Genomic DNA, 17,970 nt, shown 5'->3' with positions numbered 1-17,970 from the left:
CTTCATTGGAAAGTTCGTTCCAAGCAAAATACACCACAACCCGGAGCATTCCGCCTGAAAAATTATATCCTCGCTAAAAAGTCTCCCCCAGAAAATTTCTTGCGGACGATACCATACTGAAAATTCTACCTAGCATACTTTAATTCGATTTTTTTTATTATTTCTGATCATTTTTCAAATCATGCCAGAAATCCCATCACTGTCAAAATTTTCTCAGAAATCCCCCCCCCCCACCCGATGGAGAGTTGCTCCCACAAAAATTTCCCTCATGATGAATTTTTCACGAAAAATTCACATGGCAAAATTTCTCTGTGAGCCTCAAGATCCTCCAGACAATTTCAGCCCCGCTGAAAATTTCCCCGGAACATCTTCACATGCAAAATTGAGTTGGCAATGACCAATAAATTGAATTCCGTATAGGAATAATGAGAAATTCACCCAGTGTAAAATTTCCCCTGGAAAGTTCACCCCCAGAAAATCCCCCCACGGAAAATTATCCCCACGAAAAATACCCCCCCCCCAAACGGAAAATGCTCACCGCGGAAATCCCCCCCAAAAAATAAAAAAAATGTCTGTATACTTCACAATAACAAATACTATATATAAGCAATGAGCAAATTTTATAACTTACACCCCTTTCCCAAGGGCTATGGGAGGGTCATGTTATCCTCAAAGGCATATTTATAAGACCTTTTAACTATATTGAACAAAATGGCTTTCTCAAAATTTTGACCGGACTACTTTGGGGAAAAAGGGGAGAGGGAGGGGGGCTAGTTCCCCCTCAATCTTTGTGGTCCCTTAAAAAGGCATTGAACTTTTAATTTCCGTTCAAATGAGCCCTCTCACGATAATCCAGGATCGTTTATTCGATACGGCCACTCTTTGAAAAAATAACAATAAATAAACAAACGCGAATCCGTGATCTTTTTTCTGGCAAAAAAATAGAAGATTCTACTTTTTTGCAAATGGGAGCTTGAACCTCTACAGTAGGGTTCTCTGATATGCTGTATTTGATTATGCGATTTTTAATTAGATTGCTTGTATTTTGGGGGGTATTTCCCCCTTTTCAAAATGCCCAGCATTTTTTTCAGGCTCGTTGCTTTTGATGGGTACCACTAAACTTAATGAATCTTACAACGAACCGTTTGATCTATCATTATATTTTAGTTGTATTTAGTTTTAACTGCTCAAATACAAGAATTAATTTGCATGGTATATTTTGAACTTGTTTATTTGTAAGGGGGGGGGGGGTTTATAATATCATTACTTTTGGAAATTGTAGAGGTTAATACCACTTAGCGGAGAGGAGGTGGAATTAAAAAATACAGCATCAGCTCAAACAAAACAAATTGTTTATAACGTAAATAGGTATTAGTAAATTGGTATTGAGGAACGGTAATTGTCTATTACTAAGAAAAGGGGGAAGTCAATTTTTCTAGGTCTTCAGTTTTTATCTCAGACGGACAGCCTCCCCCCCCCCACAAAGACTGATGAATATTGATATTTTAATATTTACCTTCTCTCCTTGAAGAGACGGCACAGAATCTCTCAAGCAGGAAAAACTGTCTTTAATGTGGTCTCTTCTTTTCCTCTCCAGAGCGTTATGGTGAGCTCGTTTGTCCAAAGGCTGTAAAAAAAATTACGTGAATTATATGTCCAGAGTAAATTGATGAGACATTTGCATGATACTGAAATTTATAGAACAAAATTAAATACACACAAATACTTCTCTTCAACAATAGTCACTAAATAAATTAATGCAAATTTAGAATCAATTTATGTAATAATAGGTGAGCACCTGAAAAAATTAAACACTAATCAAGAAAAAAATCACGGTGAAATGATTTAAAACCAGCTGAAGCAGTCACACTGCCACTAGTCTAAACAGTACAAATACATCCATTTTAAGTGTATTTGAATAATAAGCTCTTTTGTTCCCTTTCTCATTTTCAAGTGTCAACTACATAATTTAAAGGTGAATGCAAACAAGATAGTACTAGCTTCTTTCTATTATCTTACACGGATTTCAATTGAAATTAATGATTACAATCCATTACATGCATGACAGCAAACATAAGCTACTTAATTCATAATCTTAGATCAAGTCAAACTGGAACTAGGGAAAAATAGAAGAATTTTAGAACAAAAATGGGAAGGTTCAGTATTAAATGAACCCTCAAAAATATAATAAAACATAAGCCCAAAGATTTTATGTGAACATTTAATGCAGTTCTAGGGTTATCTTTAAACATACAGAAACCATTTTGATGCCAATTTAGTGTATTTTGGGTTCAAACAGTCTTTATGACAAATATATTGATTAGGTTCGCTTTGATACTAGACCTCCCTAATTGTCTGGGCTCAAAAATCAGAGGAAAAAGAAGAAATTTGTTTGTATGATGCATTTTCAACACTGGTCAGCAGAGTAAGTTAGTCAGTTTCTGGTGACCCGTCTAGTATTCTGAAAATAATTTCCACCTACTTTGCTAATACGAAAAAAACTATTTGTTATTTATTACCTTTTATAAATATCTGTACAAAGGCAAGGTTCTGGAATAACTTTATCCTACAATGGAGGGACTTAACTTTGTCTGAGGAAATTAAAAAATATCGAAAAGAGATTGAATTGAAATGAATTTATTTATAACCCATTGAAATACAATGAACGGAGTATACAAAAAAAAGACGAAGAAAAGAAAAAACAAAAGCAAAAGAAAAAGACGGATAATGATAAATAAAACGAAATCAAAATTCATAGAACAATCGCACAAGATTACAAGATTACTTTTTTTGTGTTATCACCCACCCCCAGGCCTTGGACTAATAAGTACATATAATTTGTTAGTAGCGTATTAGCTAATAAAAGAGTAGTTAGAGCTATACCCAAACTTCAAGAAACATACCTGACTAGAGCTGTAAGAATAACCCTGCCCAGATGAAGAATATCCATGCTGATCATCTTCCTAAAAGTGGGGATTCATTACGAAAATAATCCAAACTGAAATAGTGCACATTAACATACATGGGTGTGCATAATACATACAGTCACACACATAAACAAAAGCAAAGTTAAAAATACCTCTGTCTACTGCATTTTTTGTGTTAAAGTAAAAAGAGTGAATAAAACATAGGCCTATAATAAGGGATACAAGAAACTACATATGCTGAGTAGAGTTTCAACTTTCTATTTCAAAGATGATTCAAAACGAACATATATGACTTCTCTAGCTCATGTTTGTCTTAAATTATATTTGATATAAGGGGTTACAGATATTTTAAACAAAAACTGAAAAAGTTCAATGATTTGGCTTATATCCCTTCTGGTACCATAATCTTTTCTTTTGTAAATTAAGAGAACGCTAAGTTTTAAGATAGTCAAAAGACCTTGACATGTATGAGATCTCTTGCACTTGTGACAAATCCAAAATAGGGCTGACTCTCAGACCACTTGGGCCAGACGATAAAAGAGCAGGCTCAGTCTATTGAAGCCTGACTGATAATTAAATCCTGGAGCATTATGATAAGTTCTTTGCCCTTGCTTTCCATATTCAGTTTTTTAATTCTTCTCATTTGGTTCATTTTGACTAAGTTAGAATGTTAACAATTACCCCTAAATACTAGAAACGGAATTTCAGAGGCTATTGAAATAAAGAGAAATTTCCAGAGGCTTAGAGATGGCGGTCAGATAAGTCTAGGTGAAATTTGAGACCCTCGTTTTGAATAAACTGAAGAAAACTAAATTCCAACAAAATGGATTGCTGTGATTTCAGCCTCTTGAAATATAGCAGTCCATCTTCTTTCACTGCTTTGTACTTCTTATATTTTGTTTTTGTTTTCGGTGATTCCTATTCTGGACACCTTATGATTAAAATTTTTTTTTCCATGGTCTGGCCTTTTTTTGGTTCATGTTTTTGCAGAGAATTTAGATTCAAAAAGCATGATTATGACACGGCAAAAGAACCAGACCAATATCGCTTTATTCCTCAACTAATGGCAAATAATTTATTGCTGCAGGTTATTCATTGTAATTTCTAGTCGTTTTGGGTCTCATTTATTCAATTTCTGGTCCTTTTACGTTTAAGTTATCATTTGACTTCATTTCTGCTTTCCTTTGGTTTACTATTGCTCCTTACTGTTCTTTCAAAAACATCTGTTTTGATTTTTCTTTTTTATTAATTCCATTTAAAAAAAACTACATCTAAACATGCTAAAAAAGCACCTTAAAAGGTTTGATTAAGTACTAAAATTCCTTGACATTTATTCCAAGTAGAGCCAACAAGTTTTCCTCATTAAGAAATTCTGAGGCAGATTTCCAGCGTTTTGATTTTCTTTCCTATCATGTGACACTTTTGACATGGACCTAATGTCAACAATGGCAAAGGTAATGGGTTCTGAAATGCCACAACAATTTTTATTAAACAACATTGATGTGATTATTTCAAAGTTGAATTATCCTATTCTCAGATGTTAATTACATAACACAAATATCTTCTCCTATACTGTACATTTAACAATTTGAACAGAACTTTATAAACCAGGATTTTACCTCAAGAGAAAAAACTATCTATTACCTCACTTTCTATATCAATATCTCGTTCATCATCAGACATTTCTCCGTATTTGTCATAAGGCATTATTCACTGATACCTAAAAAAAAATAGCATGTGAATACAACAATATTGTCTACATGTTCTGCCAGTAAGATAGCTCTTGGTTCACACCTGCTATGAATAAATAATGCTAAGTAATTCAAATAACTTCTGGCTGGATTTTGCATCTAAAATTTGAGGTATTTTCAAAACAAGCATATATAAACAAAGGCAGATCTAGAGCAAAATCTGGGGGGGGGAATGTGACATTGGCACCAATAATTGACCAAACTGACAAATTTGCTTTAAAAAAGAGTAAAAAAAAACAGAGGCTGCCAGAAAAATCTGGGGGGGGGGTCCCAGGATCCACCCCTGTATATACATGTCAGAAAATATTAATGAATATAGAAGCATTCCTTGCAAACTGCTCTAAATAAAGAGCCCTTCATTAATTTCAATTCATGGCAACAGTAAATGACAATTCATCAACAGCAACAAGATATTACATAAGTTGGCAAGTTTTCAGCATTTATTTTTAATACGCTCTTATTTTCTGCAAATTTTGTGCCAACTGGTGGGTACCTTTCTGCTCTCTCATGCACATTGTCCAAAATATGTTTAAGGAAGAAACTGTGTATTTACATCCCTTACACAAAGAGTGAAAAGTGGAAACCACATACCTTCTCTACCCAACAGTGCCTTCAAGTTTTGTAGAGCCTTTTAGGAGAGATGAGGAAAAGAACCTTTAATGTTTACTGGGGTCTCGATGATGCCATGCACCAGAAGGATTGGCTTTTTGCCCATATTCATCCAGAGGCTGGCAGCTCTAGTATGAAGTGCAACATGCCTACTTTTCTTCTAAAAAGTTTGAGGTGGAAGGGATAGAAATGTTAAGGATAGACAGTTTCATTTTGTTTCTCCAGTGATGTAAATTCAAAAATCTAGCATAATACTAATTTAAACAGGGTGCAACATCCTTATATTTGTGCTAAAAAGTGTGTGGGGTACAGAAAGGGCCCAAAGTTCACTTTTATTCTTCAATAAGGCTGATTGAAATTCCTTGTGTGATACTGGTTCAAATAAGGTGCATCATGCCTATCTTTCTTCAAAAAGTGGTTGGGAGAGGGTAGAGGGAGCAAGGACTCAGTTTGTTCTTTCTAGAAATAATAACTGAAAATCCTTGCAGCAATTTGGTTTCAGCATGGTACACCATGCCTAACTTTCTCTTAAAATGTTGGCAGCGCTTTTTTCTATTTTTTAAAGGGGGGGGGGGGGTAGAGAGGCCTTGGTGCCACTTCCTTCCTCCAGTCTGACATATTGAAGATTTTGCATGGTTCTACTTCCAATCAAGGGCCACATGACTACCACTAGACTATAAAGTCTGCAGTAGGAGGGACATGGATGGATTGGCTCATTTTGGTTCTTCAATCTTATGAAATGAAAATCCTTGCATGATTCTGGTAATAAGAAAGAAAAAAAAGTGTGACATGCCTAACTGTCCATCAAAAAGTTGGGATGATGGGGACCAGAGTGGATGACAGAGGGGCTGAAAATTCTGCCTCTATAGCTTATTTTTGGAACAAATCATAACTTGGCTTGCTTTTGAAGAATCATTATATTTTTCCCCAGAGTGTACCACAATCAAGATGTTGTCAACTTCTCAAAATTTTCGTCATGGTGTATTTCATGAACAAACTTTTGTGAAAAACAGAAACTGATGGAATAAACATCCAGCAGCTTTTCAAGGAGTATTGCCTGGTTTTAAATAGAAAACTTATCTCTCTTAGTTTGAACTATTAATGTTTAGGAGTCATGTGTGGTTATATTACTACACTTCAGTCCCAAACACAGTAAATAAAATCAGAGACTCAACTGGGATCAAAAGAGAAGTGGCTTGTAAAATTAGATGGCAGGCAGCACTCTGGAATTCATGAAAAAAAGCTCCTTGTTAGCTCTTTAAATTTTATGCATCATTTTTCAAAAAAATATTTTGGCCACATGACAGGGAATCCTTGCAAATAATAAGCAATTTTATATTCCTTTTAGCCAAACTTCAGCTTAGATTTTATTGTCTCTTTAGTCAAACATTGAACATAGATTTTACACATGAAGGGAGATAGGCTAGTACATAAAAATTCCCTGTATATTAGTAATGAAATAGTATCAATAAGCTTTTTGTAAGATATTATGTTCTAGGTAAGAAACTAAAAGGATTGAGGGAGGAAATTACTCCAAGATACTTTAAAAGGGAGGAATGGATTGACAAATTACAAATTGATAGAACTTTCATGGGGATAAAAGGGTTTGGAAGATTCATTGATATCAGTATGGCATATAGGAGCATATTCTTTAGTTTCTTGATTCAGTTTGGACTAAAGAGTGTGTTTTGTTTTAAATTTTACATTGTTATGAATGTTTGTATCATGGCAACTGCCCTAACTTTTCTTGCACAATTTCTGAAAGACACTTGAGAAGTCTTAAGGTTGTCATCACTATTCAGAGACCAAGACTCCATAACAGCCCAGTTAAAAATTTAGTCACTTTTGGCAAGCAAGTGTATGAATTTAGCAGCTGTAACAATGAAATAGGCTAAATGAAAACCAAATTATATTGGCCAGTGAATATGATGAATAAAAGATGATTTCTAACAATGAAATTTTATAGAAGAAGTATCTGTAAATCGAAAGGTGATATGTTTCATTTTCTGGGGACGTATGAAGGGTTAAGGGATTTGAGAAGGGAGATTTTTGCAGTGGGTGAGGGGGAAAAATTGTGGGGAAATAGGTGTTTTCTATGTATTGGGAATCTGATGTGGTTTATTTGTGTCAGTACAACCCACTGTGAACATGTTTATATGATGACTGTTTGTTTGTACTAGTGCTGAATTGTGTATTTTCTTGTCTTAATTGTTTTGTCCAAAAGTTCAAATTTAATCTTTTAATTGTATATGTATGTTGTTCTCTTTTTTTGTGGCCATAGCCCTGGGGGATTTTTTGTGTCAAATATACTACACTGTATCATGTTTCAAAATGTGAATTTTACAAGAGGTGAAACAACTGAAAAACATGTTTAATTGTTTTTTGTTTTTTTTTACTGTGATCAATAGCAGTTAGTAAAAGGGACATGTGTTGAAGCATTATAATCGGAGCAAAAGCAGTTTTGGCATTAAAAGCTTCTATTTCTAGCTATTTCTCTGAGTGAGAAATTAAGAAATGCACAAAAACAGTTTAAAAAGTTTAAAAAAGCACAGAACATTTGAATGTCTTCTTTACAAGACAGCAACCTAGTGAAAAGCAAAAAACTGCCTATATTAACCAGAAGTTTAAAAATAATGAAAAAAAAACGTCTAGTGAGAATGAATTGCCATTTGAGGCTGATTCAGAATGGTAACTTTTAATTTGGTTAATCTTAACATTGTGACAACAAATTTTATAAGATTTTTTAAAAAGAGTCTAAAACCCCTCAAAAAGGACATTAGATTGAAATAAAGGGGCACCCTTGGAATTACCGTGGTTGAAAAACGCAGATAAAATAATTAACAGTTGCCTTGAGCAAGAGGGAAAATCACTTTTTTGAATGGGAAACACCAATTTGTCTTCTTTTTCTTTCTCTCTTCCATGTTTTCCCCAGGGGAGATTGTATTGAACTAGGGGTCATAGAATGTTGGGGGAAGGCTAATTTCAAACCACATTACAATGCATAGTGCCCTTCCTCAGTAAAAAAGAGATTGTGCTGCCATAAAGTGACCCATCCTACCTTTTGTACCAGAAAACATGAATTTTGGCCCCAAAAGGGGTCAAAATCCAAGAAATTGGCATTTCTAAAATAGTCATGAATTGTTCATTGTCCAAAACCCTAAATAGAAGGTTATGAGCCTCCCATCTTGACAAATTGGCATTTTCTGCCATTTTGTGCTAGAAAACATTATTATTTGCCCAAGGGGTTACAATGCCAGGCAAAGCAAATTCAAACTAGATTGATATGTCATTGTCTAAAACCCTAAACAGGAGGCTTTGAGCTCCCAGCAGCTCTAGGTTCTGGTGTTTGACTATTAATGAAAGCAATATTTTCAAGACTAAATTATTTGCCAAGTACCCTAGTAAATTTTTCTGGTTTAGAAAATTGTGTGCTAAGCTGTGTAGGAGGAGGGTGTCCCTGATTCTTTGAGATCAGAACTACCAAAACTAGTATAATTCAACACAGGTTAAAATTCAATAGTTAGGTAATAAATTAATTTTGGTGAAATCCAAGACAAGAGGCTTTTTCCTACCTTGGAAAATAGCTTAGGCCCATTAGCAGGATGTGCAGAAAACTTCAGTGTTTATTTTTAGAGATGAGAACTCTAATTGGATCTTTATCAGGTTTTTCCAAATATGGCCTACTAATCACTTTGTTTGCATATTTTATTTTGAGCCCTTGAAGTGACACCTTGCCCTTTATTATTTGCCAATACAAAATAGTTACTGATAATGGTAGGCTACTTATTTCGTGGTTATGCTCTCCAGAAGGAAACATTACAAAATTCCAAAAGGTAAAACATCCTAAAATACTTACTTATATCACTCCTATAAAAAAACACTTTATTTACCCCCCCCCCCCCCAATGGACAAATATATAGCCCACATTATTTACATTCAAAGAATTCTCTGTAGTCTACTCTTTTCTTTTTGCTACCATTGATACAGCTTTTTTGCTGTTAAAGTAATGTGAAGAAAAGAGTCAGCCTATACAAAATTCATTGAGTATGCATAATTTGGGCTATATATTTGTTCATTATGGGAGGGAGGCAAATTTAACGAAACTGTTTCTATGTTTACCTTATTATTTTATAGCAAACAGTGATCAATCAGCAGGAAGAGAAGAGGGTAAATATTTAGTGGTTGGCCACTTTTAAAAAGAAACAGGGTAAACAGATAAAAGTAGTACCATTAGCCTCCTTATTTTCTGATTTTTCCAAATATCATGGTTGCTTTTCAGCAACTGTTTATAAGTATGAATTTTTCCACCCAAACTGTACTTAAGTATTGCTATTATGTATTCCAAACCAATTAGATTTAACACTTCTTTGTCTGGTCTTTTTTAGAAGGGGCAAGAGGATAGAGTAGATGAATGGTTTTGTATCTTTGGCATCTAGTTAGGCCATGAATATTTATTATATATTTAGTTTGTTTTTTGCATTTGGAGGGGGAGGGGGTAAAAATGGCTAACAGTATGTTGAGTTTTGTAAAGGATTATGTTTACCCATACAAGTTGTAAACTTTGGGTTTGTTGTTATTTTATTTATTTAATAAAGCCCTTTTTCAACAAAAAAAAAGTAATCACAAGATGAGAAGTGACACAAGTGAACTTTATTTTTTAATATATGTCCTGACAAATAGTGCCTGCAGCTGAATCAGAGCCTGCAGCCTTTAGTGTGCTGCAAAAAACAGCTACCATCAAAAGTGCTTCATTGTACCAGTACAATACTGCAAGGTTTGGTGGCAGCCCACCTAAGTTTTTCCACATTAAATCTTTTTAAAGTCCAAGTCACATATACAGGAAGGATTTCTGTAAGAGACTGAAATGGGGAATAAAGGCATCACTAACGAAAATGTTTGGAGGGGGGGGATTTTACCAACTGGCTGTTCATTTTTACTGACTGATTTAGATGATATTGCTACTAAAATTACTTCATATTTTGATTATACTGTCTGAGAGTGATCTTCTTTCAGTGATTTAAAGTTGTATATTTTAATCAGCCTATTTAGCAAATAAGAAAAATTGAGGCTTTAAAATAGTGTTGCTTTGTGCCACTATTTTACTGACTTGCAAAAAACTTGGAGGGAGGAGGAGGGGCTCCTATCCCAGTATATCTAATACCCCTAAGGGGATGGGTTACAGTAAAGCAATGTGCTTTTAGGAATGATTTAGGTAGGTGTTTTAAAGTATTGTAGTTTTCAGAATTTTACATGTGTTTCTTTCTGGAGAGAGCAACCACTAAATAAGTATCATTGTCCATAACCATTTTCTGCTGGCAAATAATAAGGAGAAAGGCATCATTTTAAGGAATTAAAATAAATTTTGTAAACAAAGCAAGTAGCAGTCTATGTTTTGAAAAAGCATAAAAAGATGCAGGTAAATTGCAGAATAGCAGCTCTCCAGAAGGAGACATGCTAGAATAAAAATACAGATGTTTTTAAATTGCTAGTTTTATGTTCTTTTTTTATAGATAAGTCACATTAGTGACAAGTCATCCTCAACCCCCATGAAGGTCCCATATATAGCCTTAGGCTATTTAGACAATTAAATTTACAGTTTTCATCATAATTTAGCTTGGATTAAAGTGAATACATCACTTTATGCATTTTCTTGTTTCTGGGGGAAATTTCATTTTGAGCCCTTAATGGGGCCCCAAAAGGTAAAACAGTCCATAGTAACCAAAAGTTTAAAATAATGTTTCTAAATAAAACTGTCTAGTAAAGGAAAAATGTCAATTTCTAGCTAATTCAGAAATGGTAACTATTATTTAAGTTAGTCTTAATAGTAAAATGTTATTTTGAAATCAAAATTATAGGAATTTTCAAAAGAGCCTGAAAACTGTCAAAAATGCTGCTGCCGTGCTACATATTCATAGAAGAGTGATTTCAAAACAAGACAGGAATTCCATGACCCCTTATAAACTGTCAAATGTCTCCCAAGAATGGCATTTGAGAGTTTGGTATTACCTCTTTCTTTCATTATTTTTGGCTCATCAGTTTCATTCTTTTCAGTGCTTGAATTTTTGGGGATTTCCCCAGAAATCTTGCAGAAATAGAGCAGCAAAAACCCTTGGGCCTAGAGGCATCAAAGCTTTAGCCTAGAGGCAATCCAGTCCTGGTTACTATGGGCTGTTTTGAGCCCAGCAAGGGCTCAAAATGTAATTTCCCCTAGAAATGATTCTTGAACCATGAAAGAGCATAAGAAAAAGCATCAAAGGATATATTCAATTTCCTCCTAGCTAAATTATGTTGAAAACTGCCAATTTGCCCAAGTTTTTAACTAATTAAAATTACTGTTTTTATCTAATGTTCAGCATTATCACCCAGGCAAAACTGGATATCTCAAATTTACATAATGTAACTGATTTTACAATGGATCAATCTATGGAAAGAACCACAAATGCATACATAATTATGACTAGGCTTTATGTATCCATTAAGAGGGTAGGGGATAGAGTGTATTGTCAGATAATAAGTAGCCTAATATATTTGAAAGGATAAAAATAGGAATCTAATGGTACACTTTCTATTTTATGGTAGTTTTTTGTATCTAGCCTAGGACTATAGAGGGGGGGGGCACAACTTTAACTGTTAAAGTGTATAAAAAATAGCAATATGAAATTGTCTCTATTTTAAGCATTCTATTTTTAGAGATCCACTATTCTGAAAATGGTATAAGCCTAGAGAAGGACCTGTAGAGAAAGAAACATATTATGAAAACAATTCATACTTCATAATATGCAGAATAATTGTAGCTAACACATTTTGCATACAGCCCTGCTATACTTTATCCTCAGCCCCACCCCCCAATGTGCAAATATATGACCCAATTATATATTTCCAATGAATTATGCCACCAGTTTTTCTGGTTCTTGTTTTGTCATAGTTTATTCAATTTACAGGTACATAGGTTGTAACAAGATAGACACACTGAGTGAATAGATAAGAAATATATAAGTTTGGCTATATATTTACACATTAAGGCAGTTGGGGGTAAAGTATAGCATGGCTGCAAGCAAAATATGTTGGCTACAATTGTTTCTATAATATGAAGTATGAATTATCTTCTAAAAATGTTTTGTTCTCTAGGCATATACCCTAAAACTTGGGTAAATATTGAGCAGTTCATATTATTGACCTACAGATAAAGTAAACATAGACCTACCACTTGAAGCATTTTTTTTATGCTCTTTCCAAATATAATAATTGCTTTTGGTGCAAATTCAATTTATCCCCATCCTTATATACACCACTATGGTACATATTTGCACATTAGGGGGTGGGGGTAAAGTTCAAACTTATCTCTATAATCAGAATTGGGTAAAATTCTACTTTAGCTACTTTTTGGTATCTTCAAAAGGGGTTAGGTTAGATAAATGAAACTTTCAGTAGCCTAATGAATCCTGGGCCAAAAACATACTCTGGGAAGGTATTGCCAAGCTTCCATGTTAACCCTCTTTTGATTTCTAAGCCTTAGAAATTTGCCTACTTGACAGGTCTTATACCTATTGAAATCTTGGCAAAACAACATTTTACCTTCATTTTAAGTTTCTTTTTCTCTGGTTATAGTTCTGAAAATGCAATTCTGGCTATTTGAGTGGTATCCAAAGCCATATCAATGTTTTTTTTTCAAAATTTAGGAAATACATTTGCAGATCTTTGAAACTTCATAAATTGGGATTGAGCAAAGCTGTGATGCTAAAAATAGTTTTCTTGTACTTTATTTAAGTAGAAGACCTGTTTTACAAAGTTTCACTTTCATGATAGCCTACAAAGATTTTAAAGGTCACTTCCCTCTAGAGGGAGAAGGAGCAGAGGAAGGTACTTCAAAAAATTTTCATTTTCCTAACCTAACCCCTTTCAATATAGCAAAAAGTAGCTAAACTAGAATTTTACCCAGAATTGCATCCTGAATCGAAATTTAAAATTCATTTGCATTGGAAATGAACCTTACCCCCACACCCAATGTGCAAATATTTACCCTAGGGGTGGGGGTAAGGTGAATTTGTGCCAAAAGCAATTAGCCTATTGTATTTAGAAAGAGCATAAAAAAGGATAAATTTCTAGTGGTTCATATAATTTAGCCAAGATGAAATTAAAAACATTTAAATGAAATTGAAACATCATTTGATGCCTTTTTTATGCATCAAGTAGAATGTTCCCTTTATCTACTGAAACTTGATCAAAGATGTATTAAGTTGTGTTTTCACATCTATAACAAGTAAATATCCTAATGAGATTTTCTACACATCCTGCTAATATGCCTATTTTATTTTCTAAGGGGTAAATATTTTACAGTTCATATTATTCACTAACAAATAAAGTGAACATACCACTCAATGCCTTTTTTATGCTCTTTCTAAATATAATAATCATTTTAGTCAGAAATGAATTTTACCCCCACCCCTATATATATCAATTCAGAGTACCTATTTGTACATTAGGGGAGGTGGAGGTAAAGTTTAAACTTGTCTCTCATTTACATCAGAAATAAACTTTATGGTAAAAATTTACAATTGTGGCCCCTGATAAGGAGACATGTTAGGAAAACAATTCTTACTTTAAAATATGTATAATGATCCTAGTTAACATATTATCCAAAGGGAGAACCTTTATTGTCAAGTCTTTTCTCTTTTTTCCTTCTTTTTCCAACTTAAAAGAAAAACATTACAATTGTTGCCATGCTTTCAATACAATGACTAAATCTTTGGAAACTTCTGTTATAAATTGCTCTTGTAGATAGCGTCCATCCCAGTCATTGTTAATTCCATTTTTTTTTTAATGATAGATAAAACAGTGGCAAAAATAAAAAATATTGCTATAAATATACATATAAATACAGAGTATATACCCCCCCCCCCTAATGTGCAAAAATACAACCAAAATTGCATTCTGATTCTATATATAACCTTCATTTACATCAAAAATAAATTTCGCCCCCACCCCCCTGATGTGCAAATATATACCTCAATGCATTGCTCTTAATGCAATGCATAAATCTTTTGAAATTGCTGCTATAAATTGTTTTTATAGATAGTATTCACCCCAGTCCTTGTTAATTCCATTTTTTTTAATGATAGATAAAGCAGTGGAAAAAATACAAAATATTGCTATAAACATACATATAAATACAGAGTATATACCCCCCCCCCCTAATGTGCAAATATACAACCAAAATTGCATTCTGATTCTAAATATAACCTTCTTTTACATCACAAATAAAGGTAAAATTCTGCTTTAGCTACTTTTGGCTATCTTGGAAAGGAGTTTAGTTAGGAAAATGAAACTTTCAGGGATAGATCTAAAGGCTAAAGCATGCCCCGGGAAGGTATTTTGAAGTACTTACCTCCACTCCTTCTCCCTCTAGAGGGTCCTGACCTTTAAAAATATGTGTGTTATAAAAGTGAAACCTTGTAAGATAGATCTTCTGCTTAAAATGAAGTCCAACAAATTGTTTTCAGCCTCACAACTTTACTCAATCTTGATTTATAGAGTTTTAAAGATACGCAAATACATTTCCTAATTTTTGAAAAGTAACCTTTATATGGCTTAAAATGCTACTCAAATAACAGAAATTACATCTTCAGTACTAAAACCAGAGAAAAAGAATCTTATAACTGAAAATTAAGGTAAAATATTGTTTTGTCAAAATTGCAATAGGCAGAGACCTGTCATGTAGGCAAACTTCAGGATCTTCTAGAGGGAGAAGGAAAGGAGATAATTACTTCAAAATACCTTCCCAGGACATATTTTAGCCTGTAGACCCATCCCTGAAAGTTTCATTTTCCTAACCTCACCCCTTTCCAAGATAGGTAAAAGTAACTAAAGTAGAATTTTACCCAAATAAATTTTGCCCCCACCACCTGATGTGCAAATATATACCCTGATTTGGATATATTTAGCCTAGGGGTTGGGGTACAGTTCATTTGGTTATATTTAGGTTCAGAATGCAATTCTTGTTATATATTTGCACATTAGGGGGGTGGGGGTATATACTCTGTATTTATATGTATATTTATAGCAATATTTTGTATTTTTGCCACTGCTTTATCTATCATTTAAAAAAAATGGAATTAACAATGACCAGGATGAACGCTATCTACAAAAACAATTTATAACAGCAATTTCAAAAGATTTACACATTGTATTGAGAGCGTGGCAAAAATTGTAATTTTTTTTTCTTTTAAGTTGGAAAAAGAAGGAAAGACTTGATGATAAAGGTTCTCCCTTTGGATAATATGTTCACTAGGATCATTATATAGCCTATATTCTAAGGTAAAAATTGTTTTCCTAACACGTCTCCTTATCAGGGGCAATTCTACATTTTTATCAACTTTACCATTACCCCCCCCCTAATGTGCAAATATATAGGCTACCCTGAATTGGTATATAAAGGGGTGAGGGTAAAATTCATTTGCAACAAAAATTATTATTATATTTGGAAATAACATAAAAAAGGCATCATGGGCACCCATAAGCTGAATTCTGGGGGGGGGGGCAAACCTGGTCTAATTGGCACTTTTAATGCTATAGGCTATTATAGAAATTTCAGAACAAAAATAGCCATTAAAAATAATGCAACATCATTCAGCCAGGGGGGCAGGTGCCTCCCCCTCCCTATGGGTGCCCATGAAAGGCATCAAGTGGTATATTCACTTTATTAGTAGCCCAAGTCAATAATATGAACTAAATATTATTTACCTTCTAAGGTATGTAAAAGCCTCTCATCTAGGATTTCACAAGAATTAACTTATTCCCTTATTATTGAAGCTTTGCCCAGTGTTGGATCATACTATTTTTGCTAGGCTAAGACTTAATTTCAAAGAATGAGGGGCACCCTCCTCCCACACAGCTAAGCCCAAAGTTTTCAAAACTAAAAAGATTTACTAGGCTACTCAATTTTACAGTATTCTCGAAAGTATTATTTTTATTAATATCCAAACTACAGAACAATTGACCATATACCAAGTCTTTATTTACACAAGAAAAAGCCTTGCCTAGAAGCATTCAAATTATTTACAAGTTTATTTCTTCTACTAAAATAGCGTTGCCATGGGTGACAAAAGTAATACTAGATTTTCCTCTAAAATGGGCTCCGGAAAAAAATCACCATTAAAACAGAAATTTTTGAAGAACTGCACAGTTGTGTATGCTACTTCCAAAAGGTATTTAGGTATAAGTATCATTTATTGCACCTAAGCTCTACTTAAGTATCACAAGCGAGAGTCTCAAATAAATTGTGCTTAACAACTTAATCACATGGTTTTAAGCCTTTTTCATGCCAAAAGGAACACGAAGAAAACTCTATATTTTGCATGTGGCCTGACGAGTATTGCTTTTAGCTGAACCAACACCTAGCAGTAAGCTTTAAATAAAATGTTATCATGTCGCCACGAAAGATGCTTCATTGCGCCGACATAACGCCGCAAGGCTTGGCGGTGGCCAATTTTAGCTTTTTCATGTCGAACCTCTTTGAAGTTCCCAACAGGGACGAATCTCTAGCATTTTTAATTGGGGGGGGGGAGGGGAGAGGGGCTCGTGTCTGGATAGCCAAGGGGCATGGGATATATAATAATTTTTGTCTCCATATTATTGGAGGACAATTGCCCTCCTTAACCCCCCCCCCCCCCTACGACGCCCCTACTTCCCAGCAACATTTGAAATAAAGATTTTTATGAGAAGTTTGACTTTCAAACTAAATTGACAGCAACTTATACATTCACACGGTGATGAAGAAAAACCGAATCTTAATAGCTAGAAAAGAAACAAACATGTGATTTGACTGAAAAAAAGCCAATTATCTGGGCATATTATTTCAGTGTCATTCATAGGAACTATTTCAAGTTGATAAATATGAAAGATACCAAACGGTGTATTTTCTCACTTCAATTTACTCATTGTATTTCTTAACAATCTGTTTATTAATTAATTATGAAACACTTGGAAAACCGCTCTGCATGTGTTAGCTATCTCATACAGTCAGAAACGGTCTGGGTATCATTCTTTGGTGATTAGCATAATACAGTACACTGTCAAGTGTAACGCTGTTATCTATAAATTCACAAAAAAATACCTTCCCAACAGTGTCATGTAAAAAAGTTTGATCGCCGCAGTACTGAAAATTTAGAAACAGACTTCTGTGCTATTCTTAAGCTTTTCAGTGTTAGTATTCGAAATTTAGTCATGGTACATGACAGAGTATCAAACGTGGCCATATTAGCTTTTTGAACGGCATGGAATCCTAGTCTCCGGAATTTATGGCCCTTGAACTTCAAAATTTCTTAATAGTTAACTGGACAGCTTAACTTTCTGAAACTGAATGACTGGTGAAAAGAGCTCAATTGATCATAAAGGCCTTAAGGTGACTACTGACCTCAATGCTAATACACAGTTGATAATATTACAGGTTGCTGACCAATTATCCCTTATAGCATAAGAAAATGATCAATAAAGATCATTGAAACTTGATCCGTCCACAAGGTAAAATGTCATCTTCAGTGTAATGCAGATTCTTATTCAGCCTAAGGCATGCCGATGAAGTGAATTTTGCAGGACAGAGAAACAAGGTTTAGTTCCAGATGATGACAAGTGTGAACTCGTGAGTGTTCTTTTTATCCCGTTCTCACGTTTCTGTCAATGGTAGA

General features: G+C 34.2%; 1 protein-coding gene across 1 annotated transcript in view; it reads right to left on the bottom strand.

The window, feature by feature from the left end:
- Nucleotides 1-16,316, bottom strand: part of LOC148950340 (protein max-like) — a 28,784-nt gene extending 12,468 nt beyond the window's left edge. The window contains exons 1-4 of the mRNA XM_089092309.1: nt 16,292-16,316; nt 4,572-4,647; nt 2,904-2,963; nt 1,517-1,627 (exon numbers count right to left, since the gene is read on the bottom strand). Coding sequence (XP_088948435.1) covers nt 1,517-1,627; nt 2,904-2,963; nt 4,572-4,634 — 234 coding nt within the window. The 5' untranslated portion in view covers nt 4,635-4,647; nt 16,292-16,316. The remainder of the gene's footprint in view (nt 1-1,516; nt 1,628-2,903; nt 2,964-4,571; nt 4,648-16,291) is intronic.
- Nucleotides 16,317-17,970: the final 1,654 nt, after the last annotated feature.

Source organism: Artemia sp. Qi Xiang Cuo, chromosome 7 (genome assembly GCF_049724085.1).
Source record: "Artemia sp. Qi Xiang Cuo chromosome 7, ASM4972408v1, whole genome shotgun sequence".
In the NCBI taxonomy this organism is placed as follows: Eukaryota; Metazoa; Arthropoda; class Branchiopoda; order Anostraca; family Artemiidae; genus Artemia; species Artemia sp. Qi Xiang Cuo.
The sequence above is the reverse complement of the archived record's forward strand: the minus strand, read 5'-3'. Positions and strand labels throughout refer to the sequence as shown.